Here is a 23,666-nt window from a genome sequence, read left to right as displayed (position 1 = left end):
GAACCTGTCACAGACTGAGGAGGGAGTGGAGCTGAATTTGTCGATCGTGCTTAACTACGCAAGGATAGACTGGAGTTTATGATTATTCGTACCACGAGATGAGTACAGAGGTTGTAATATAATGTAAATGAACATCTTCTGTTATGAAATAGTCACTTTTTCTCACACAGTTCACGTTTATATGATAATATTGTGAGGAGTGAAATAATCATCTTCACAGTAAATCCTGTAATCAAACAGCTTTCTTAAAAACATCCAGGCTAAAAGTTTGATCCAGTGTCGTCTGAATGTTCTCTGCAGATCATAGATTTATCATGATCATGGGAGTGCATTAAAAACTTCGAACAGCCTCTCTATTTACAAACGTTTTAGATAAACCGATATAGGAAACATTTTTTAAAGGTAGAAATCAGCTGACAGCTTGCGCTGCTCTTTCATAGCCAAGTATTTTACAGATTGGTGGAAGAAGAGAGAAATGTTAAAAACATTCTTGGTGTCATATCTAATTCAAGGATCTAAATATTAATCTAAGAACATCAGTTTTTATTTCTGAAAATGTTTCGCGTTCATATGATCTTATAGCTCTCCTCCACAGACGGATTTCCCTCGCCGCACCCCGCTCTCCACTGACATGAAACTTGCGTACATGAACTCAGACCAGGCGTGGGATTTGAGCGTACCCGACGCTCATGTTCAGATTGATAAATGCTGATCTGTGCGTGGAAAGGAGTGTACACCCAGTTTTCAGGCGTACGCACGTTTGATAAATGAGGGCCATCCAGTGGACTATAGCTTATGCTCACTTGGATGTCGTGGACAGGGCATGGTTTGCGACACAACCTAGGTCTCTCTGTCACTGCTTGTCTGTTTAGGAGATGGGGAAAAGATGCACTGCTAGACTTACTTGACCAAAAAATACTGCAACAACAAAACAGAATCAGCCAGCCATGCCCTGCAAGTGTTTTTATTCCCTCCCTCATCCTGGCTCACCTGTCTGTAATCAGAGTGAAGAAACACAATCATCCAAGCTCATTAATCCTGGGGCTGGGGCTAAAGTTAACATAGAAGAAGTCATGCAGGGAGACTTAGATTCAGTTCCAGTTTTCTGTCATATCCTTTTTCATGTAATAGAAAATGTATTTAAATGCTACATGCTACATGCTAGCAGGATTGAGGTATGAAACCAATGTTGAGCATCTTGAGTGTCGTTGGGTGGCTTCTGTAACTCTACCCCCTGAACAGGTGAAAGGTGGCAAACTCTCCTGTTTGGTGTTGTCTGGAAAGAAAATGGTTGAATACTTCTACCTTCCATTGTTTCTCAATCATGTTTTTCCTTTTGCTTTCTCCCTCTCCTTCGTTCATCTTCTCTCCTCCCCCTCTTTACCATCACCTGCCTCTTCTGTCCTCCTTTGTTCATTTGTGGTGTGTGTGTGTGTGTGTGTGTGTGTGTGTGTGTGTGTGTGTGTGTGTGTGTGTGTGTGTGTGTGTGTGTGTGTGTGTGTGTGTGTGTGTGTGTGTGTGTGTGTGTGTGTATGTGAACTGTTCATATCCCATCCTACCATACTATCAACCCACCTCCTGACACTAGACTATGCTGAGCAGCTACGAATTATGCAGAAGACCAAGGACAAGCTTGAAATTGCGTTAGAAAAGCATCAGGATTGTACGTACCTTTACTCTCCTCCCAATGACTTTCTTCCCTCTCATCTGTCTGTCAGCTCTGGTAGTTATCACCCAGCGGCCATCTCTTCCTCCTGTTAAGATCAGTCTTCTTTAATCCCAGGTGCTTCATTGATGGGCTTCTAAGACCTGCTGTAGAGGCGCTGAATGCTTTTTCTTTTCTATCTAAAATCCACCCTCAGAGATTGTTGTTTAGAATTTGTTAGCACATCTGGTTTAGGGTCTTCAGTGCTTTGTCTGTGACCTTGGTTGTGTTTCCCTCATTTCCCAACACAACAGCTGTAGTGCCTTTGAATGTGTGGTGATGATAGATGTGATGAAAACCATTGTGTGCTCTAAAACTTAACCCTGTGTGACAAATGGAGAAGGTAGCTGCTGTGGCGTTAAAGTTTTGGATTAGTGCCACACCCAACATTTAAACATGAACACGGCTAAAGGCTGCTGTGCATTATGGAGTGTTGTGCAGCACATGGAGGAACTGGTTTGGCTGGCTTCTGGGACTAATCTGTCGTTGCTCCAGTGCTGATTGTGACAGCAGTCAAACTGTGGGGACAATGCTGTAACAAACACATGTTTGTTCTGGGCTCAGCGCTAGAGCCAGAAGACTGGACGTTGAGTGATTCTTTAATTAGGGGAACAGTTCACGTATACTAGAATGTGGAAATATCTGTGCTTTTAACATTTCATACTCTGTTTGCAAATGATACACCTGGAATGTGCTAAATTCATTGGTTAGCCAGGTTAAGCTCTAATGAATTCTTAAATATTTAAGTAATAAAAAAAATGGTGCAGCATTTTGTCAACTGTGTTATGGACAAAAGTTGTGACTATTATGCTGCGGCCACACCAAACGCGAACTCGCAAATTTATTCGCGTGAATCACTGCATGAACGCCTGAGTCTCGCCGCTGGACTATTTTGACAAACTGAGGGACGAACACGCGCTAGCGCGGCACTGTGCATACGGAGTAGAGAGCCCGTTCATTTAAAGACCGAAAGCCAATGAAAAACAATGAGCTGTGGTTATAAAAGCATGACAGGAGAGTGTGTGAAAGCTTTGGAGATCACAATCAATGCCTGCTGCCTCTCCCTGGTAATCCACCAGCCCTGCCTGGCTGTTCCCTGCGACCTCATCCTCGACCCCTCGACACCCCGAACCCCCGAACCCCTGAACCCCTGACCCCCCGACCCATGTTCCCGGAGGTCTCCCTGGGGATAATGAAGGGGTGGAGGAAAGAGAGGACTGCAGAGAACTTCCATCTTTTCCCTGGCTCTGCCCCTGCCCCGCTCCTCCCTCCTCTCTATCAGGCTCAAAACTCCGCTGAGGAAAACACAGTCAGACTCAGTGATGACCCGTGCAGGCAAATCCAGCTGGAAACAAATATTTACAGAACTTACATTCAAAACCTGTCTCCTCAGAGACATTTCACCTTTTTTTCTGGTCTCTGTAGAGTACACATGTCGTATCATATAACTCTGGATGATGACGCACCGCACAGATTGTTTTCTCCTCCATGTCCTGGCGGGATTGGAGTCAGAGCAGGTGTCGGTTCTTCCCCAGCGTCAAATCAATGACATCGTGGGGGAATGTCATCGCTGATTGGTGTCTGCCGCCCAAACGTGCAAATGCTCCCAACGCGCAAACGCCCAAAACACCCCAAACATGCTGTCCTGAGCGAATCGGTGTCTTAACATGTCTTTGTATTTACTTTGTTTTAATCTCGCCGCAAATTCACGTTTGGTGTGGCCGTACCATTGTAAATCCATATTATGCTAAATTTAGAGTTATTCCACATTTCTATGTTAGACTAAGCTGCCTAGAAATGTCCCTCATGTTTCTACAACAGTAAATTTTGTGATGGTAAACACTATTGCAGTTTTTGGCTCTGTGCTAACTGCAGACCTTGAACATGCCACCACCTGACCTCCATCAGCTCATATTTCTGCTCCTTTTCTTCACAGTTTGGTCTTTATAACATCTAAAGTAAGAACAGCAGCAAATGTTGGTAACACAGTTAATGAACAGTTAATGCGCCCCATGTACAGACAATCATTCTGATGAAATATTGATGAGGGGGAGCTGAAACAGGTCACACTTTCTTCAAGGTTCCCACCAAAAAGGATGGGACCCCAGCTGATTGGGGTCATGTGACTTTGGAGCAAACCATTGCTGATTTATAGGGCTTTTGTTTTCAATAGGTTACACAGCTGACAGATTTCTCAAACACACACAAAGTCAATTATTTGATCTAAATCAATTATTTAAGTAGTTTTTAAAACACTTTTGTCATGTTTAATCAAATAATGCTGAAAATAAACACAAACATGTTTTCTAGTGTGAATTTTGAAGAGTAAATGACATTTCAGAAATTGGACAGCACAAAAATGGCAAATTCATGATTTGCAATTTTAGCGAAATAAATGATAAAACCTGTTTATCTTTTCTGTATTACATTAAAGGGAAAGTATTACAAAATGAACCACTGTAAAATTGGTCATTGCTTAAAATGAATAGTAAGTAAAGTTGATAAGTATATCCCATGGACATGAAATGTACCCCTCATTAAAGAATCACTCCGTTAATGTTGTGCACACTGAGTATCAAAATCTAATTCTTTATTTCATCAAGAAATGCCGTGTAGTAGAATATTTGTTAGGCTGTCTTTGCACTAGTTTCACTTCATTATATGGTAAAAGGATTTGCAAACCATCCCCTTTTCCATTTATCAACATTTTCCTTGATATTTGTGTGTTTTATTTATTTTTTGATTGGAGTTGCATTTTGTTGTTTCAAAGCTTTAAGATTATTATGTTAAATCATGTAGTTCCCTGTTGTTTCACATTCAATTCACACACAGCAAATGACAAAAATCCACTTCCTCAGGAAATGCAGCTGCAGTAAAATTTGCTAGTTGAAAATTCTCCGACATGAAACCAGCTCACTCTTTCTGAATGAAACGTTCAATAAGTCTTTAGCAAAGGTGTGAGGATTGGGTAGCCTTACCTGGGGGGTCAGGTCATCACAAAGATCTGCTTGGTATTATGAGGTTCATACTGAGGAAGAAGTGTCTACGCTTGCAGTTGTGAATTGGGTAGCTGCAGATGGTTTACTGGGTGGATTTTTGTCTTTAATTTAATTTCTAATTTGAATTGATCTTTCAGTGCTAGCTCTCACAGACTCTTCAAGCTTTCCTCTGTCCCCATGCATCGCTTGTCTCCTCTCTTTGCCTCTGGGATTAACACGCCTCTTGACTGGCCTCTAACTTTTCACAGCTACTAACGGTTCATGTGCTTTTGAATATTTCTGTTCTCTTTGATTGCGTACAAACCTCCCCATCTGCTTTCCATCTTTCCCTTTCTCCTTTTGTCTCTTTCTGCCCAGTATCAATAAAGAGACTCCAAGACCAGAATGAGTCTCACCAGGCCAGCAGAGCCAAGCTCACAGAGGGGATGGCCTTAGCTCTGGAGAAGAAGGACCAGGTAAAAGACTTGGTTTTACTGATGGGACAGTCCTGTTTGAGGGCTCCTTTACTCACCTGACTTTACTCTTTATCCTCAGGAATGGATGGAGAAAATTGCTGATGTTGAAAAGGTAATTTAAAAGAAAAAATGTTACAACTTTTGACAGTGTATGTAAACACTGATACACAGAGTGTACAGTATTTGTTTGCCAAACCTGACAGGAAAGGATTTAAAAAGCAGTTTGTGATTGCTCTGACAGCTGTAACCTAGAGCTCATGTCATTAACAAACAATTTGACCTGATGAAGATGAGATACGGGGAGCTAAATTAGGTCACCCATGCTAAAAACTCTGACCAACATATGTTTGTTTTTGTTGATGAGACGGGGGTAAAAAAGGAAATATTCCTTCCACATCCATGATGTATCCTGGACTCTGTTTCTGATGTGTCTGTGCAGTGTGTCTGTCACCACAGGCACATTCAGGAAAGGATCACTCAGCAGCATCCTATGGAAGAAGGGTCACCTTTCTGTAACTCTACTTTGATCTGTAATGACCTGTCCATAGATCAGCAAGGACAGCAAAAAGGCAAACATTCTGACTAAATTCAAATACTAAACGACTCAACTAAGACTAAAACTGAAATGGACAAAAAGACAAAAATGTGACTAAAATGAGAGAAGCTGTGAATAATCAGTACTAACATTAAACTAAACATTTAAGAGTTAGATTGTGTTAGGCAAAAATGAGTTAACCGGTTGGACACCTCTCCCTTTGGTGCCAGCAGGGCAGCATCTCTGTAGGACAGGTGAAGTGACTGTCTGCACCTTTCCAAACAAACCAGAAGAGAGCTGGATTATAGATCCCTGAATAAATCAAGAACACTCCCAGGAGAGCAGAAAATAGTCATCTTAGAGCCGTAAAATAACCTTTTCCTCGTGAAGTTTGTTGAACCTTTTTTCATTTAACTCCTTCCTGACAAGGACAGAGTGGAGGCACTCCACACGGCTTTACAGCAGCAGCAGCAGCAGCAGCAGCAACAACAACAACAGCAGCAACACATGACTTGGGAAGGTCTTTGTCCCGTTCAGTCAAACTCTGGTGTGGCATGTTTATGCAGCAGAGGAAAAGCACTAAGACCAAAGGAGTTTTCCCTGCCATGTGACTTTTCAGCAGACTTAACTGTAGAGAAAAGAATCCCCTGATCTCAAACATGAGCCATGTATTTATGTGTTGTGCTTGTGAGCCACTGGACTTTTTGAAACTGCACTATAGCTTTTGCTGCATACTTTTGATGTCATGCCCTGCTCCATCAAGACTTTGTTCTGTGAACGACTAACTTTTTAAGAATGTTTGAGTGCAGAGCTTCTTAAATTACTGAAAAAACGTGAAATGGCTTCAGAGTGAGGTGGAAAACCTCACCCGCAGAACTCCTTATGCCCTCAGGTGCAACCAGAAATAAGAAACCTGTGCTCCTAAAGATGCCTGGTTTAATATCAGCTTCTACAGACATGCACAGATCCTGAGAGCAGGCAGTGAATGAGTTCATTTTCATGACTGAACTGATGAACACTGTTGTGTCTGTGTAGGAAAAGGCCTCCCTCTCAGCCCGGCTAGAGGTGATGAAGAAGCAAAGCTTAGTTCTCTTTCAGAAAAGAGATGACCTGGATGAACTGGAAGGCTTTCAGCAGCAGGAGCTTGCTAAAGTTAAACACATGGTGCGTATGTGTGGAGCTGGCTTTGACTTGCAGCACTCGTCAACAAATTGTTGTCTTTTCTGCAGTAAATGAAAAACTGGAGATGAGCTGTGAGAAGTTTTTGGAGGTTGAAACAGTGCCTGAAAGTGATTCTCTGACACTTTTTCAATCCTTTGGCTCGATAGGATCTTTTTTTTTGTCTTTGACCTGGGTTTGTACCAAGACTTTAAACAGTGCATGATATTTTCTTTTACTACACTGTACTTCCTTTTGATGTCCAACAGCTGCTGAAGAAGGAGGAAGAACTGAGCAGGAGGGAGCAGGAGCTCCAGCAGAAGGAGGCTGAGGTTCAGTCAGCGAAGCGCGGACTCTCTGAGGCTCATGGGAAACTTCGATCCCTACAGCAGCAGCATGAGGAGAGTAGCAGACTGAACTCTGAGTTTGAAATAGAGCGGTAAGAAGCCATCCAACAAACTGCAAAACTAACAGTTAGGATTTTCTGAAGGGGCTGCACAGAATTTTATTGCTGGTTATAGCCAAACCAGTTTCACCAACTGTTAGGAGTGAAAACGTCTAAATGCTCTATAAAATAAAAAAAAATCTTCACAACTTGCATTTTTTGTAAGTGTGAATTTAAAAAAAGAAATATTTTTCTGATTTTTTTTGCAGAGAGGAACTGCTGCTGCTCCGAGAGGAAGCAGACAAGAAGGTCAGCGAGCTGGAAGGACAGTGCCGAGAGTTACAGTCAGTGGTTCACCAGGTGTCCGAAGACTTCCAGAAGGTGCACAGTTACACTCTCAATATCTATCATACATCAGTATTCCTTCAGAAAGAATTCACAAAAACTTTTTTGTCAATCAGGAAGTTTACAGAGTGTTTGTCTTTCAGTCTCAGAGTATGGTGGCCACTTTGGAGAGCTCTCTTCAGGACTTAAAGACTGAACATGACGCTCTGAAGCTGCAGCAGCAAAAGGTAATGTTGATAAGGTTATGTTATGTCATAATAAGGATGTATAACATTCAGGAATGAACACTATGTTAAGTTTTCATTCAGCTCAGATATTAAATCCTTGACATTAGATTCAAGGGATGTGAATTCAGTGAGCTCCACCATATTCTGAGGCTGTGAGGACAGTTTAGGCATGAAACAGGTCGGCTTAGTGTGTCACTTTTTTGAGAGACATTATTTTCATTGTCTTATCAGACTTTCAAACAGGACTTTGAGTTTCATAGTTGTAGAAAGCTTTTTTCATGTCCCCCCTTGCCATTCCCAGGCTGCTGTCATGGGGGAAGACAAGGAGCGCTTGTTAGGGGAGCTCCAGAGGAAAGTGACGTCTCTGGAGAGACGGCTTCAGGGGAACCTGAGCCAGGATGAACATCTACAGGAGCTGCTGCAGGAGGTGAGTCACATGGAGGGAAGTCTTTGTGTAGTCACCACCTGAAGGGAGTTAATTGCAGGAGCGTACTCCTTTTTCTTCCTTTAAACCCGTTGGGAACAAAATGACATTGAAAAGATCACATACAGCATGGATTAGCAAGCAAATACACTGCATGGGTTAAAAAAAGGTGCCACCAAAAGAGAAAAGGCCAAAAACTCCAATATTTGTTTCAATTACAGCACACATTGGCTGTGGCATTGTTTCAGTTAGCTAGAACTGCAATGTAAAAAGATTTATTTCCATCCAGTGTTGCATTAATTTTTCACCAAGATCTTCATTGATGATGGTAGAGTCTGACAGCTGCACAAAGCTTTCTACAGCACATCCTAAAGATTCTCAATGGGGTCAAGGTCTGGACTCTGTGGGGGCCAATCCATGTGTGAAAATATTGTCTCATGTTCCCTGAGCCACTCTTTTACAATTTGATCCCAATGAATCCTGGCATTGTCATTTTGGAATATGGCCGCGCCATCAGGGAAGAGAAACTCCATTGATGGAATAACCTGGTCCTTTAGTATATTCAGGTGGTCAGCTGACCTCATTCTGTGAGCACAGACTGTTGCTGAACCTAGACCTGACCAGCTGCAGCAACTCCAAGCTCTACCATTTTGCCTCACAGTTTGAATCACACCAGCAGGCTGGAAAGCACAACTGAGCTGCTCTGTAATAGTCCTCTAAACAAGGCAAAGCCAGCCCGCCTTCAACCTTGGGAAGCTTTAATGTCCGAGACTTAACCCGAGGTCTTTTTTTTCCCCAAATAAAGTTTGAAATCATTCTGTTCCCCTCAATGAATTGTTTCAGGGTACTCCTACAGGTAAAGATTGAAAGAGAAAAAGTAGCCTGGGAAGCACTTTCGTTTTAGTCATGTCCATTCTGTCATACATATTCATTGGTATGAGTGACCAGTGGTTTAGGTCATTTTTCATTTCTACTGTTACAGAGGTATAATTGTGAACATTGACCACTGATCATTTTTAGGCTGTTGTATCCCAAGGTATTTGATAACATTGCCTTTCTATTTAATTGACTCATTCTGTGTTTGTTTGGTTGTTGCGTAAAGTTAAAGGTAAGGGTTTGATTTTTTTTTTTTTTTTTTTAGATTTAATTCATAGCCAGAGAGTGATCCAAATAGCTTGAGAAGTGACAATGGTTTTGATAGACATGCATCAGGGTCTGAAAGGGTTAACAAAATGTCATCTGCATAGGCACATATCTTATATTGTTCCCCTGCAACTAGTAACCCTGTTACATCATTATCTCCTCTGATTCCCTGTATCAGAGGCTAAATACACAGTGCAAAATAAACAGTAAATAAACTGTAGGGCAGCAGTAAAGAGATTTTGTTCATCCAACAACCTGATTGTTAAAACCAGATACAAATACTCCCATTGAACAGCATCAAAAGCTTTTTCAGTGTCAAGACTGATAACAGATTGTATACTGCTGTGACTCACGACATCAGTAAGGTGGAGAGTGCCTCACATTGTCCTGGGTTCGTCTGGCCTTTACAAAACCAGTCTGATCTGTCTCTGTTAGGTCTTGGATCATGGTTTCTAACCACCGTGCTGATATTGATGCATACGGCCTATCATCAATGTTTAAGCTACATTTTGTTTTATCCTTCCCTGTACAGTCAGGAGCGGTCAGAGTGTGTTTGGGTTGGGGAATGGTGGTTTGACCTTGAACTGACCTGTGCATTTTGTCCCTTTTTTAGAAGTCCAGCCTGGAGCAGAATCTGGAGGAGACCAGAGCAGAGCTGCTGATGGCTCGGACAAACTATGCTGATGCTGTTGGCTCCCTGGAGGCACAGGTAAACTCAATCCTTGTCTTTATCAAGAATTGCCCCTAAATTTGCAAATTCATCACCATAAACCCAACATTCGATGTGGGATAAGTGGACTTTTAATTAGTGGTAATTCCCTTGACATGCATCGTAAATGAGCTGCCACAGATCACCATCAAACAGTTGATTCTAAAAGAGGTGCGTCTCAGTTTTAAGTCCAGTTTCCCCCCAAATTACCATAGTTGTGTCAGATCTGTTCATTTAGATTTTGGTCCTTTTTTCCTTCAGGCTTCGTGTTCATCCTATGCTGCTGTTTCCCAGATAAAAACATTTCAAGTTGTCCTGAAAACACTCACTTTGGATCACTGTAGAGTCCTGTTAAGGTGCTGAAGTGTCTAAGCTAACATACTTTGAGAATAGCTGCACAAGTCAACATGTCTGCCCAATGTAAAGGACTTGCTCTGAAGACTAAAGTCTGGCTTAGACAGGCACTGGAAGAAAGACTGACTGACTGACTGGACTGTAAGACTGATCCCCCTTTTCCACCCAAGTGGTGTTTGTGCTGGTTGGTGCTTGAACACTGCATGTGGCAGTGCTCTGTGGCTGGATTTCCCATTCAAAACACTTGTTTCTGCTTGTCAACTAGTGCTGCACAATTTGGGGAAAAGGTGCGATTTGCGATTAGGTGGACAATATTGCGATTGCGATTGTGCTTGCGATTTAATAAAAAAGGTTGTGTCATGATGAGTCTACAGACTTGCTTGGTTATCATGGAGAAAAACCTGAATTGCATGTGCTGACATTGCGATTGCGATTGCGATATCCTCTTCTGCGATTACGTAATTGCGTGTGCTGACATTGCGATTGTGATTGCGATTGCGATAATCGTGCAGCCCTATTGTCAACCACAATGTTCTGTTAGTGCTGTATCAAGTCCTGATTTCCCAACCTACTGGGTGGGCCAGGAGTCATACACAGAACATGTGCGCGTAAATTGTGCGTCAAATAAGTTAGTAGCGTTAAGAGAAGTTTGAATTAATGTGTTATTATCGACAGCCCTAGTTTCCACAGACAATGAACTGGGATCAAAAGTGGTGCTTAGCAAGCATCATTTGAGATGGAGGCAAAATGAAAACACTAACACCTTTCCTCTCTCATCGATCAGGGCCATACCTTATTATTTTAGTAAAGAGACTAAACAGCCTGATGTTATTTATCTTATTTACATTACACTTCTACACTTCTGCCTCATGTTCGGATGTTCACATTTCTCCCCTGCTCTGTATTACACAAACACATGAGCGCACAAACTCTCACACACACACACACACACACACACACACACACACACACACACACACACACACACACACACACACACACACACACACACACACACACACACACACACACACACACACACACACACAAACACACGGAAAGAGGAAGATAGGATCAAACAAACTCTGTGCAGCAGACAGTCAGGAACAGTAACGTGAAACAAATCTCTAGATGGAAGCTGTTCCATCTCCCACCCCATACGTCCACAGCCGATGTTTTGCAGTGATGCTGTGATGTGGCCCAGACTTGGCTCTTTGCCAATGGAAAACCAAACTTCAAACAGATTCTTAAAAAGATCGTGATATAATCCAGCTAAGCAGTAGCACCAGCAACGAAGGAGCACTGGTGGAGAAGGGGTATGAGAGAGCAGCAGCAACAAGATTGGACCTCCAAAAGCTGAGCTTAACAGCTCTTGGTGTACAAAAAGAAATGGCCATCATTAATCATAGGTTCAGATCTGCTGCTGCATGGCTGGCATTGGCTCAGTAATGTAAACCCTCAGACCCTGTCCAAATAATCAAGGAAATGTACTGGTCTGAGGGAAAACACTTTGGTAGACAAATATCACACTTGAAAGTTATAAACCAGATGAATGACTCAAAGCTCATTTCTTCTTTCTGATCCAGGTTTCCAAAATGAGTTGCAGCATCACTGAGCTTCAGACCCTTCTCCGACACAAAGATGACTCCTCCAGAGCGTACAGAGAGCGGACAGACACACAAGTATGCAAAAAGTTCTCTAACAGAAATGTGTACCAAAAAAGTGTTTTTAATCCAAGAAAGGCTGAGCCCAGACCTGTTACAGCTTACAAAGTTCAAAACTGGACTCCTCTGCTCCTGCTTTCATTAAAAAAAACAAAAAAAAACATGTATTGAAATGTAGTGTTGCTTCCAATGAGGAAGCGTGGGTCCAAGCTTTTATGCTTTTCTATTCTTCTGTTTCAGATAGCTGATCTGGAGAAGCAGGTTTCAGACTGTAGCGAGCGGCTGAAGAGTGCGGAGCAGGAGATCACAGAGAAACAGCAGCACATGGAGAAACTGGTGTGTCTTAGCAAAGTTACACTGATCACTGAAGCTCCCATTTCTGTCACAGAAGAAAAAAGGGTTCCATCTGGTTCTTAATCTGAGCTGAAACAGATGTTTGAATGCCTCTGTTTTGAAATGAAGTTGATGTTTTGCTTGTTTTTTGAACAGGAAGGAGAGTGGAGTGCAGAGAAAGCCTTTCATGAACAGCAGGTGTGTTTGTTAAAGCAGCAGAGTGAGGAGCAAAGCAGCCAGCTGGAGGGGAGCATTGCTTCGTTAAAGACAGACAAACAGACGCTGCAGGACAGACTGGTTAATGTTTCTACCAACGTTTTACAAAGATTGGCATTTGTTATCCAAACAGAGTTCTTGCTGTCTCTCTTTGTGTGCTGTTGTGTCTAACACCTCCTCTCCCTGTACCTGTTTGGAAGGCTGATCTGAACAAACAGGTGGAGGAGATGCACTCCAACCTGAGGCAGCGGGCAGAGGATCTGGAGCAGTGCAGGGTAAAGATGCTTTTACCTGCAGTTCACTTTTTGAATTCTCTGCTCATGTCTGTTATTTTGGAAGCTCCTACTGCTCTGAGATCGTTGTTTTTTAAAAGTTCTGTTTAAATTGACCTTAATTATTATTACTGAGGAGCCAAAGCTTAGAACAGCTAATTCAGAACAGCTTCTTAACTGTTTGACATAGTTTGTACGGTTTGAATGTGTTCTCCCACATCCCTTACAGTCATACAGCACCTCCCACATCCTCAGTCCTCTCTTCCTTGGTCCTTGTTCTTTCAGATGGAGCTGATCAGTCGGCAAACTGTGAGCACAGAAATTGCAAAAGCTCTTGAGGACTCCAGACGACAGAAGGAGGAGCTGCAAACACAGGTCTGTGGCTACTTTCTGACGATGCAGCATGCCTCTTGGATTGATGGGTAACTTTTCTGTTTAATTGAGCAGCCAGTGGTTTGTGACACGCAGCCTCCAGCTTAGACATCCTTCTCCATGTTCAGTTTTTTTTGCAGGCAAGTGCAAATAAAGCTGTCAAGTGAAATGTGCCTCTGTAGATTTGTGTCCAGAACAAACGCTGCCATGTCGTGCTTCCATCTGGTCATCTGTTTCTGGTGTCTCTGTGACACCTTTGTTAAGCTGCGCTGAGGTTTCACTTTGACTTTAGGATGCATATTTGATGAAGTTGAGCTTTGTCAGGTCTGTCCCAAAGAGGAGAAGGGAACAACTTTTGAAGTCTTTGTTGAACAGGGATTGCTCAGTTATGTCAGATGAATTCCAGAAGTCTGTCGATCCTAGGCTGACTGGCTTTGGAAATACTTCAACAGGCAGATTATTTGTGGACTTTTGATAGCGCTGGGATGACATGCTTTGCTCCTGATTTGAGTCTTTTACAAATTTTGGGGTGCTGATTCGATTTAAATTGCTATTCTTTTATAGTTCTGCTTTGTGGGAGTTTTAGTTTGCTTTTTTCACACCAGATCAAATGAAAAATTGAACGATGATGATGTCTACAACTTTATCAGGAGCCATATTTTCCCCAAAAATGCACATCACATGTGAGTTGGTATTCAGGATTTATTCAGGGGATCTGACATCGCAACTGTTTTTCCAACTACCTAAGCTTTAAACAAAGACAAAAATGAAGGATTTTAATTTGGAAAAAAAGATTTTATGATAAAAAAAAAAAATCACAATTTAAAATAGTTCAACAAAAAATCCTGATACTACAATACATTGATTTTTTTTTTCTCCCATTCCTAAATTATAAATTTAGGGATGTAGACAGACTATGTGTGGTGCTTGTCTGCAGACCTCTGTTCATACAGATTAATAAACTGTCAGATAACCCAGTGTTCTGCTATCTTCTTTTTCTTCATACACCGAAGCATGTTGGCACATGATGAGTCTCTTCTACTCAGAATACAAACATTCCACAGACTAGAACCAGACTACTGTCCAAGTCTGGTTCTGCGAGTCTTGAATCTTATGCCGAGTCTCTATGTGGAGACCACAGACTGAGTATAGTGAATATACAGAGTGGACAGCGTCGCTCCACCATTTACCATCGTACAGTTTTGAAGCCAAAATACCCCCGTCACAGGCGCAGCCATCTTGTAGCCAGAGTCTGCTTCGTAGAGAACCAGAGTGGAGCCGGGTAACAAAAAAACTTCCTTCTTTCTAAAGTCCAAGCTCTCCTTGGCTCTCCTCCCTGACATATTTTACTATCCCTGAAAAATCCACATGAGAATGTCAGCTGTCAATTATTGTCAAACGTGACGTCAAACCCTGTTTTTAACAACTATAACTGATAAGAAAAAACAACTTTTCAGGAACAATTCAGCCCAATAATCTCTTCATATCACCACTGCATATGGATGTGAGAAACATTTCTACCAGGTGTTTTTATTTTCTAGAATGCCAACGCTTGATGTTCAGACCGAGCATGTGCAGACCTTTAAACCTCTACAGAGTCATATGTTGTAGAAATCCCTGACTCTGACTGTAAACTGATCAACACACCCCGTTCTGATCACAGAACCAGAGCTGCAGTGTTTCAGACAGAGGCTGAAACAGGTGGTGAATGAAGACGTGCACTCGTGCGATTTAAAAAATGATCTTCTGTCCCCAGGTTGGAGAACTGACCTCATCACTTCAGGCTTCACAGCAGGAACTGTCTATGGTCTCTGAGAAACTAGCAACGAGAGAAGACCACATCACAAAGCTCCAGGATGGTACAGGATCACACACACACACACACACACACACACACACACACACACACACACACACACACACACACACACACACACACACACACACACACACACACACACACACACACACACACACACACACACTGAAGGCCTTTGCTGCTTGGAGTCTCCGTGGAATGAAGGCTCCCTGGAGAGGTTTTGGCCCTTTTTGAGGCCTGTGAGCTGGGAAGTTCCTCCAGAGAGTGGAGGGCATGTCTGGTGGTTTTCTGGAGGTTGTGATGATCCTCTAGAGCACTTTTCCTCCTTCACAACTGTTTTTCAAACTACTGACTGAAGCAAACTACTTGTAGAACTCGAAAACCTTTGATCCCAAAATATGAAAAGTGGGAGCAACATTTAAAGATATCCACTTATTCATTTGATTATTTTTCCTAGAGTCTAAAGTTTAAATAATGTCAGGACCTTTTAGCAGTGACTTCAGATGAAAACAGACACTTTGAAACATGCCCAGGGACCGAGGTGAACTTCACACTGAAGGATTTATCTGCTGTAATATTCTAATCAACACAAGTTTAGCTTCATCCTGTGACTTTCTGTTTCTGGCCCAAATCAAGCTGACATTTGTCTGTGGGTGTGTGCGTCGCAGATGTGTGCAGTCGGCAGGAGTCGCTGGTGCAGCTGCAGGAGGAGCTGGAGCAGCAGCGGACCCAGCTGGAGCAGGTGGAGCAGGACAAAGACTCCCAGGTCAGCAGCCTGAGGAACGAGCTGCTCAATCAGACGCAGCAGCTGGATGGCTGCCAGGCTCGGGTTAGTATCCACACGACGCCTCAGACACACACTGACATGCTCACAGATGAGCTCTAATGTGGAGCATGTACTGCAATGGGACCATCATCTGTCTGAATGACTCTGCCGTTAACCTGACTTACAGGAGGCATTCAAAGAGCTCCTTTTAACCCAACCATTACACTTAAGACATGACAGCATATTGGAAGGCTAAGTTTTTGAAGGCGCTTTCTTGCAGCATGAGGCTGCTAGAGGCAAAGGCAGGTAAAGTTATAACCACTGTGATTTGTAATGTGATCTTGGTCTGCAGAAACACACACCTTGAACACGACTTGGATTCAAAACGTCCAGTGGACTCCTTAGAAGCAGCTTCTTGTTTTATGTTATTCTTGATGATTTTATCTGCCAAACACCCAAATTTCCCTTCAGGGATAAATAAAGTCAACCCTATTCTGTTCTGCTGTCATGTCTTTTAATGGAAGGCCTCATTCTGGTTGCCTTGGTAGCATCAGACACAACATGGCAATGGCCCATGCTTTTTCCTCTTTCTCTGCCTATTTTGTTGTAAATGAGACGGTGGATTGTAGAATGAGTGTCATCATCCTGTGGAAGTGATTTAAAAGCAAAGATTGGGATTATTATTTATTAAAGTTGTAAGGAAAATGCTGACCGGGGTAAAAGAGGACTGAGCTGTAGTCTCATTTTTCAAATGCTCACTCTTCTCTAACAGTCAGAAGCAGTATGTGGTATGCAGTACCCGCTACACATGACATTCATTCTCTATGTAGTAAACTCTAGTTGCTGTACTTCTATACAGGCAGTGCACACTGATTTGGTGGAAATCAAGTATGGAGTCTGCACAATGTGAGAAAGTCAAATCCGCCGTTTGCCAAAAAACTCCAGGATGTCTGACTGATCCGTTCAATTTCCCAGCCTGCATAGACTGTCCGCTTGGCATGGGGTTTCCCACAGTGCACGGCATTAATGCTGTTTGTCTTCCTTTTCTATTTGTTGTGGGTGAAACTTGGGTCGAGATGTATTACTGCCACCTACTGGGTGCTCCTTGGTGTTGAGCTGGAAGAGGAAGTAGAAGACTGGGATAGAGTCTTTGCACTCACACAGTTGGGGCAGCTGTAGCTCAGTGGTAGAGTCGTCACCTCTCATTTAGAAGGTCGGGGGTTCAATCCAAGCTCCTGTAGTCACATGCAGAAGTGTCCTTGAGCAAGACACTGAACCCTGAATTGCTCCCACTGCTGCTCAGTAGGGTATGAATGTGTTAGTTAAACTGATGGTTTCCAATAGCGCTCTCTACCATCAGTGTGTGAGTGTGGTGTGGATGGCTGAATGAAACTAGCAGTGTAAAGCTCTTTGTAGTCAGAAAGACAAGAAAAGAGCTCTATAAGTATTGGACCATTGACCATAACCATTCACAGTCTATGGCTCCCAGACACAGACTGACATAAAAACATGGAGAGCTACAGCTGCATCCATCTTTGCCACCATCACAATGTTGTTTCCTCTTCAGCTGAATAGAAACTAGTTGATACTTGCGCAGCTTCACTTATCAAAAAGGACACAGCGCCACCTACCAGAGCAGAGTGAGACATTCTCTTCCTCTTCTCTTTTCTGCATGTATACACAGACAGACTAGACCCCAGTTGTGACTTAAGGCTGGAGCTATGACCTTAGTTGGACCGCTGTGTGCATGTGAACGTACTAGGGATGGAATGGTATATGAAAAAAATCTGAACTGTTCAGTTTCTTTCACTCGGTTTGGGGCGTGTGTTCTTTGTTCGGTTTGTGTTTTTCTTTTTTCTTTGTTTTACTACTCGATGTGAAGCCAGTTTGTAGCTCCGGTCATACGCATGTGCAACATGAGGTGAAGGATACAGCAGGACAGTTGTGTGGAGGCCTGTGTGTTGTTTACATGACCAGCAGAGCAAACAGAGTCAGAGGGTGTACCTGTGGCGTTGAGTGGTTCCCCTGTCTGGGAGCTCTTTAGATTCAGTGTGAGCTCTGATGACGGCCATAAGAAAGTGGAGATAAAACCACCACTGAGTGTTGACAACTCAGAGCTTTTCTTGCCATATTCAAAGACTTTTCAGACCCCTCTGGGAGTTTTTTGAAAGACCAGGATTCTTGTGACTTTCCTGGAGTTTGGAGAATCTGAGGTTAAGGCGTGTTTTGATCTCCTCAATGGTCAGCGTGTATGAGTCCCTCCCCTATACAAACACAGACAGATCGTCCTCCTCACTCCCAGCAGTCTCCTCCTGCTGCTCCAGAGCAGACAACTGCTTTCACATGAATCACCAAGTATGTGTCTCATTATGGTCACTTCTGCCGGTCCCCAGCCCAGATAAAGGGGGAGGGTTGATATTTAGACAGAAAAAAAAGAATGGACAGAAGAAAGTTGATTTGTAGTTGTAAACATATTCATGATGTTGTGTTTTACCTGCTTTCTGTCTCTCCACCTTATTTCTCTCTCCTACAGAGTCCATGACAGTTACATACAAATGGATTATTCTGCTAAATAGACAGCAGCGTCATTTAGTGGCTTTTAGTGACTTCTGGGACAGATAATAGTGACTGTCCTTACTGAGGAGCTGGCATGTTCAGACTAGCAATGTTTCCCTCAGCTGTAATGATGTTTGAAATGGGAAACAGCCTCGTTCTTTCAGACAAAACTGATTCAAAATAATCTGTTAATAGTGGATTATTAGGGTATATGGTAATCTGGGGTGTTAGAAACAACAACGTACACCAAAACCGAACCAAAAACTGTGACAACAAAACTGTGATAAGAACTGAACCATGGACTTTGTGAACCGTTCCATCCCTCAAACATACTAAATGAAATGTATTCAGCTTCTTTCAGTTCTTTTCATTCCACTCAGTATTTTCATTCCCTTGACCTTGTTGCTGACCAGGTACGCTGTGCTTGTCTAATCAGTCAGCTGTCATCTTGAGTAAATAGTGTTTTTTTTTTAAGAGTAACAATAAAAGAAGTTGAACCTTTGCTTGAAACTGATGTCCATCAAATTGTTCACGTTTGTTGTTCAGATCTCATACCTGGAGGTGGAAGTGGAAACCCTCACAGAGCAGCTTAACACACCTGCAGTGTGTGAGGAGGATCAGAACGGCAGCGTGACATTGGACGATCTGGATCACCTTCAGAAAGTCAACAGAGAGCTGGAGCAGCAGCTGAGTGACAAGAACAGGGTCAGTGATCTGCATACTCCTCTCTCCATCTTCTGTCATTGTATAAAACATCAGCATCGCTCTCCAGCAGACACAGGGGATGGTCCTCTTTGTCTACACGTAGATTTTAAGGTCTACTACCTTCATATCTTCTGACCTTCATCAGTCAAAGGACTTCAGGGTCTTATAATCTTCGGTCCCAGAATTTTCTCCTGTTGTCTGTTCCTAAGGTTCGAACTGAGCAGGGAAAAAAGGCCTTTAAATTTGCTGTTCCGTTTGCTTGGAATGAGCTGCAAAAAGACCTGAAACTGAATGAGCTGGTCTCATTGGACACTTTTAAGAGATCGTTAAATGATGGAAACTCTGAGGCATCTGGCTGCAGATGTGTCGACAGATCATCTTGCTTCCTTTAATAATCCAGCCCGTCTTTAAATTATTGTTCATAAAGTGTTTTACAGGTCTGTGTATGTTGTGAGGAATGCTGTTTTGTGAATGTAAGAAACTTTGTACATTGTGCTGCTGCCTATCTTGGCCAGGACACTCATGTAAAAGAGATTTTTAATCTCAATGAGTTTCTCTTCCTGGTTGAATGAAGGTTAAATAAAAAAATAAAGGGGAGACTCGCCTGACATTGAACACAAATAAAAACGCTGCTGCTGATTGCTTTGCAGACCATCAAGCAGCTACAGCAGAGACTTGCAGAACTGAAGAGGACTCTGCAAAAGGAGCTGGTGAGACACTGACACTCTGCACGGCTTCACTCTTTGTGTTCAAAGGGACTGTTTGTGTGCAAAACAAAACACAGATGTTTCACTTCTCAATAACCTTTGTGTTTTTTCTTTGTGCTCTGTAGAAACTGAAGCCTGAGCCAGAAACAGAGGGGAAGGAGAAGTTACCAGAAAGCAAAGCTGAAAGACAAGAAAGGGTTAACCCAGATCCACCACCAGCATCCTCCCCGAGCCCCCCGACCTCCAACACCACAGTGACTAACACATCAGACCTCAACGACTCACGGGAAATCAACTTTGAATATCTCAAGCACGTGGTCCTTAAGTTCATGTCGTCCAGGGAGGCTGAGGTGAGTCCTTGTGTTCAGATCTCCAGCCTTAGCCATGTACGTTCTGACTGGATGACACCCTGTCTGAGTTTCCATGTCTCGCTCTGTCAGGCGTTCCAGCTGATACGAGCCGTCTCTGTGCTGTTAAACTTTACTCGTGAGGAAGAGGACATGTTGAAACAAACTCTGGAATACAAGGTTGGTTTTTCATTCACAGGCACTGTTTGAGGGAGTTTAATCACACCTTACCTCTGAGATTTGTTTTATTGCTCCAGATGTCCTGGTTTGGATCCAAACCTTCACCCAAAGGTACCATCCGACCTTCGGTCTCAGGCGCCTACTTCAGCTGGAGCTGATGAGGGGCAGAAAGAGCTGATGCTTTGGAGAGAACTGAACTGAACTGAAGGACCACTTCCAGGGATTCAGGAGTCCCTTCTGTGTGGCTCTCATCACTGAGCAGGACTCGAGCTTTAAACTCCAAACCTCCACAGTTTACTCAGACTGGGGGGGGGCTGCTCTCTGGGGACAGAAAAGGGCTGCACACCATGGGCTGTAGGGACAAAGGCATACTCATGACAGTGGTGGGTTTTAAAGCTGGTTTCTGTGTGATGGGCTGGGTAGATGAACTTTTGACCACGTTATAGACTGTAAACGGACACTCATCAGTCATGCCAGGGTCGTACTGGGTCATCACTCTTCCTGTGGTTTGAAGACACAGACTTGATATGCTCTCATCCATGCCTGGAAAGAAACAAACAACGTGCAAATAAATGAAGGAGCTGCCTCATTTCATCGCCCAATCAAGTCTCATGTATTACTTTTACAACAAAACCACATGTGACTTGACCTGACAGTTCTCACTGGACAAATAGAACAGACTTTGGTGACCAATTAGCTTTGATATCTTTCATTATAACGTGGGGAGGGCTTATCAGTGTGCACAAAGCTCATTTTGTGTCATTGTTAGGGAAATGTTTAAAAGAGTTTCATAAATAATAGAAATTTCTTCCTACGGACCTAAAAAGCTCAGACATCACAGATTTTAAAGCCCCTTTTCAGAGTTTGTCCTAAAAATACAGGCTTGGTCACATGATCGAGTTCCTCTAACAGTCAGTTTCTGTCTAGCAGCCACCTCAAATTCCAGGATGTTTTCAGAATAAGAGCGCTGACCTTTCATCAAAAGGACTGGATGATTGGTCATTACCAAGTATTCTTATAGCTCAATAAAACCTAATTACAGTCATTTCTCTACAGTTTTCTACACATCATTTCAAACATGAGATGATCTGAGCTCTCAGTCTGACACCAGTGAGATGTTTGATCTGACAGTCTTTGTTGGTTTTGTGTGCAAACTCAAACCAATGAACTCTCAAACATCATTAATGAGAACTGGAACCAAGAAACCTGTTAGTTTGGATACTGTATTAATGAGCCCAGCACCCTCTGGTGGACAAGTCGTGGAACTGTGACAGTGTTTCAACAATGTATAAAGAGAGCTTCACTTGTTGCTGTGCTTCAGTTCAACCACACATACAATCCTGTCATCATCAACAGCGGTTTGACTGTTAATGTTCAGCCTCACAGCAGCTCTCACTTCCACTGGAACCTGAATAGAGTACCTGTAATCTAAAGATTTGGCCTGGATGGGATCATCATAGGTAGAAAAAGGCTTAGGCTAAGTTCAGGGTTAAGATCATTGTGTCTTCTCATCTGCTGCTACATCAAATGTTCATCAGAGTTATCAGGATCTGTGCACCCAGACTGTTCCTTTCCCTGCCTTTGCTAATGTAAATGAAAGTACATTCCACATGTCTATTTATACACAGAAGTGTGTACATACTGTATGCTTTGAGAAATTTATAAATCAGTGGATGTAAATGCTTTGATGTGTCCACTTTTGCAGTCTTTATCATCCACTTCATTAACTAGAGGCCACATGCTTCCTTCCTTTTTTGTGTGCCACTTGTTTGTCTTTACCTCTTTTATGTGGTGACTTTCATAACGACGAAGTTTCATTCAACATCAGTGGGAAGCCCAGGGAATCCACCCACCCACTGTGAAACTGCAATTTTAAATTTCTAATTGGGTCTTTTTTATAACTCACTAAACATTTTTTAATTTAATCTGACATTGCTGAATTCCAGATTCAAGCTACTTGCAGGTAAAGGAAGCACATGTCGCCATCAGTCTCAAAAAAGAGAACTGTACTAAGGGTGTGTCTGTCTTTTTTATCCACTCCATTTATGATTTGTATATCAGGATGCAGACACATCTCTTAAGGCAGAGCTGTTGGCAGTCTGAGTCACTAACCACAGGTAGCAGACTGGTAAAAGTTGGGAGGAATCTTCTGGATGATGTACTGTCTCTGTGAGAAACAGACTATTCAAAATGAATGCACTTTTTAACCTGCTTGATTCTGCTGAAACACCTCTGTACAATCACTATGGATGTTTGGTCTTTGCTTGTTATTATTTAAGTTGCTGCAAATACAAAAATTCCATTGTCTCTCATTATTAATAATAAATTTTAAATTATAAAATAATGTAGATTGTCTTTTGTCCATTCTGGTGAGCGTTTTGTGATTATAAATGTTGAAATGTCCAATTTTATTTTCTCCATTGTCTTTTTTTATGTAACTACAATGGTTTAATGATAAAGTGGCTTGGCTCAAAATATCAGTGCTCTTCCTGAGAAGAGACAAAGCAGAAGTACATGGAAAACACACATGCATCCCCAAACACACATTTAGAACGTGGATACTGTACGCCTGACCATGTTGGGCACGTTCTGACTAAGAGGTGACAAATGGTGGCACTTGCCCTTCTAAAAATTTGACCAACAACCCCTAAATCCCTGGCAATGATTGGCTGTTTGCCTTGTCAGATTCTGAACGTGATGCTGAAATCATCTGTTTGGAATTTGCTAACAGGCTACACTACCGATTAATGTAATGGAGTGTAGCACACTCTTCTTTGTTAGTGTCTTCATACGTAGCTTTGGACATTTTTTAAGTCTTTAAAGAACTCAAGAAGATTTCTGCTTTGAACTTAAAATGCAAATAATTTGTTCAGGCAAGTGGAAACTTCCAGCTGAGAAAACTGGAGCTCACGCTGAAGTGCTAAAAACTGCAGTTCTGCCAAATTTGACTTGAGCCTGGCTGCAGAAACGCCAGAAACCACATCCACACCAGTTCAGCTGATGTTTACATAGCTAATAAACACAATAACAGCTTCGACACCTCTACAATTCTACAATTCTACAATTTCACTGAGCAGGCGCTTTTGTCCAAAGCAATGTACAACACAAGCAGGAATTTAGACTGGAAGGAGAACGCTGCTATGACAAAATGCTTTACGCTCGATTGGCCAAAGGTGCTGCCATGTAGTGCCAGAGGAAGTTCCTTTTTTTAATAAGCAAGCACAACTAAGAATCCAACATCAGCAACAACATTCAATAACCAGTGCTAAATATTCCCAAGGAGCTGGGTC

General features: G+C 42.5%; 1 protein-coding gene across 6 annotated transcripts in view; it reads left to right on the top strand.

Moving 5' to 3' along the window:
- The window catches only part of golga1 (golgin A1), a 34,212-nt gene extending 11,492 nt beyond the window's left edge, over window positions 1-22,720 (top strand). For 2 of the 6 annotated variants that reach the window (XM_074670111.1, XM_074670112.1), the window contains exons 4-24: window positions 1,589-1,663; window positions 5,062-5,159; window positions 5,239-5,271; window positions 6,730-6,858; window positions 7,122-7,291; window positions 7,507-7,618; window positions 7,726-7,809; window positions 8,111-8,236; window positions 9,990-10,085; window positions 12,026-12,121; window positions 12,344-12,439; window positions 12,593-12,733; window positions 12,853-12,927; window positions 13,210-13,299; window positions 15,053-15,155; window positions 15,784-15,944; window positions 18,984-19,142; window positions 19,793-19,852; window positions 19,975-20,199; window positions 20,290-20,376; window positions 20,454-22,720. In XM_074670111.1, the coding sequence (XP_074526212.1) occupies window positions 1,589-1,663; window positions 5,062-5,159; window positions 5,239-5,271; window positions 6,730-6,858; window positions 7,122-7,291; window positions 7,507-7,618; window positions 7,726-7,809; window positions 8,111-8,236; window positions 9,990-10,085; window positions 12,026-12,121; window positions 12,344-12,439; window positions 12,593-12,733; window positions 12,853-12,927; window positions 13,210-13,299; window positions 15,053-15,155; window positions 15,784-15,944; window positions 18,984-19,142; window positions 19,793-19,852; window positions 19,975-20,199; window positions 20,290-20,376; window positions 20,454-20,534 (2,297 nt within the window). In that variant the 3' untranslated portion in view covers window positions 20,535-22,720. The remainder of the gene's footprint in view (window positions 1-1,588; window positions 1,664-5,061; window positions 5,160-5,238; window positions 5,272-6,729; window positions 6,859-7,121; window positions 7,292-7,506; window positions 7,619-7,725; window positions 7,810-8,110; window positions 8,237-9,989; window positions 10,086-12,025; window positions 12,122-12,343; window positions 12,440-12,592; window positions 12,734-12,852; window positions 12,928-13,209; window positions 13,300-15,052; window positions 15,156-15,783; window positions 15,945-18,983; window positions 19,143-19,792; window positions 19,853-19,974; window positions 20,200-20,289; window positions 20,377-20,453) is intronic. The other 4 variants (XM_074670116.1, XM_074670114.1, XM_074670113.1 and 1 more) reach the window with 4 other exon arrangements.
- The last annotated feature ends 946 nt before the right edge of the window (window positions 22,721-23,666 follow it).

Source organism: Halichoeres trimaculatus, unplaced genomic scaffold (assembly GCF_033239565.1).
Source record: "Halichoeres trimaculatus isolate MK-OKI-2021-1 unplaced genomic scaffold, fHalTri1.1 fHalTri1_scaffold_5, whole genome shotgun sequence".
Lineage (NCBI taxonomy): Eukaryota > Metazoa > Chordata > Actinopteri > Labriformes > Labridae > Halichoeres > Halichoeres trimaculatus.
The sequence above is the reverse complement of the archived record's forward strand: the minus strand, read 5'-3'. Positions and strand labels throughout refer to the sequence as shown.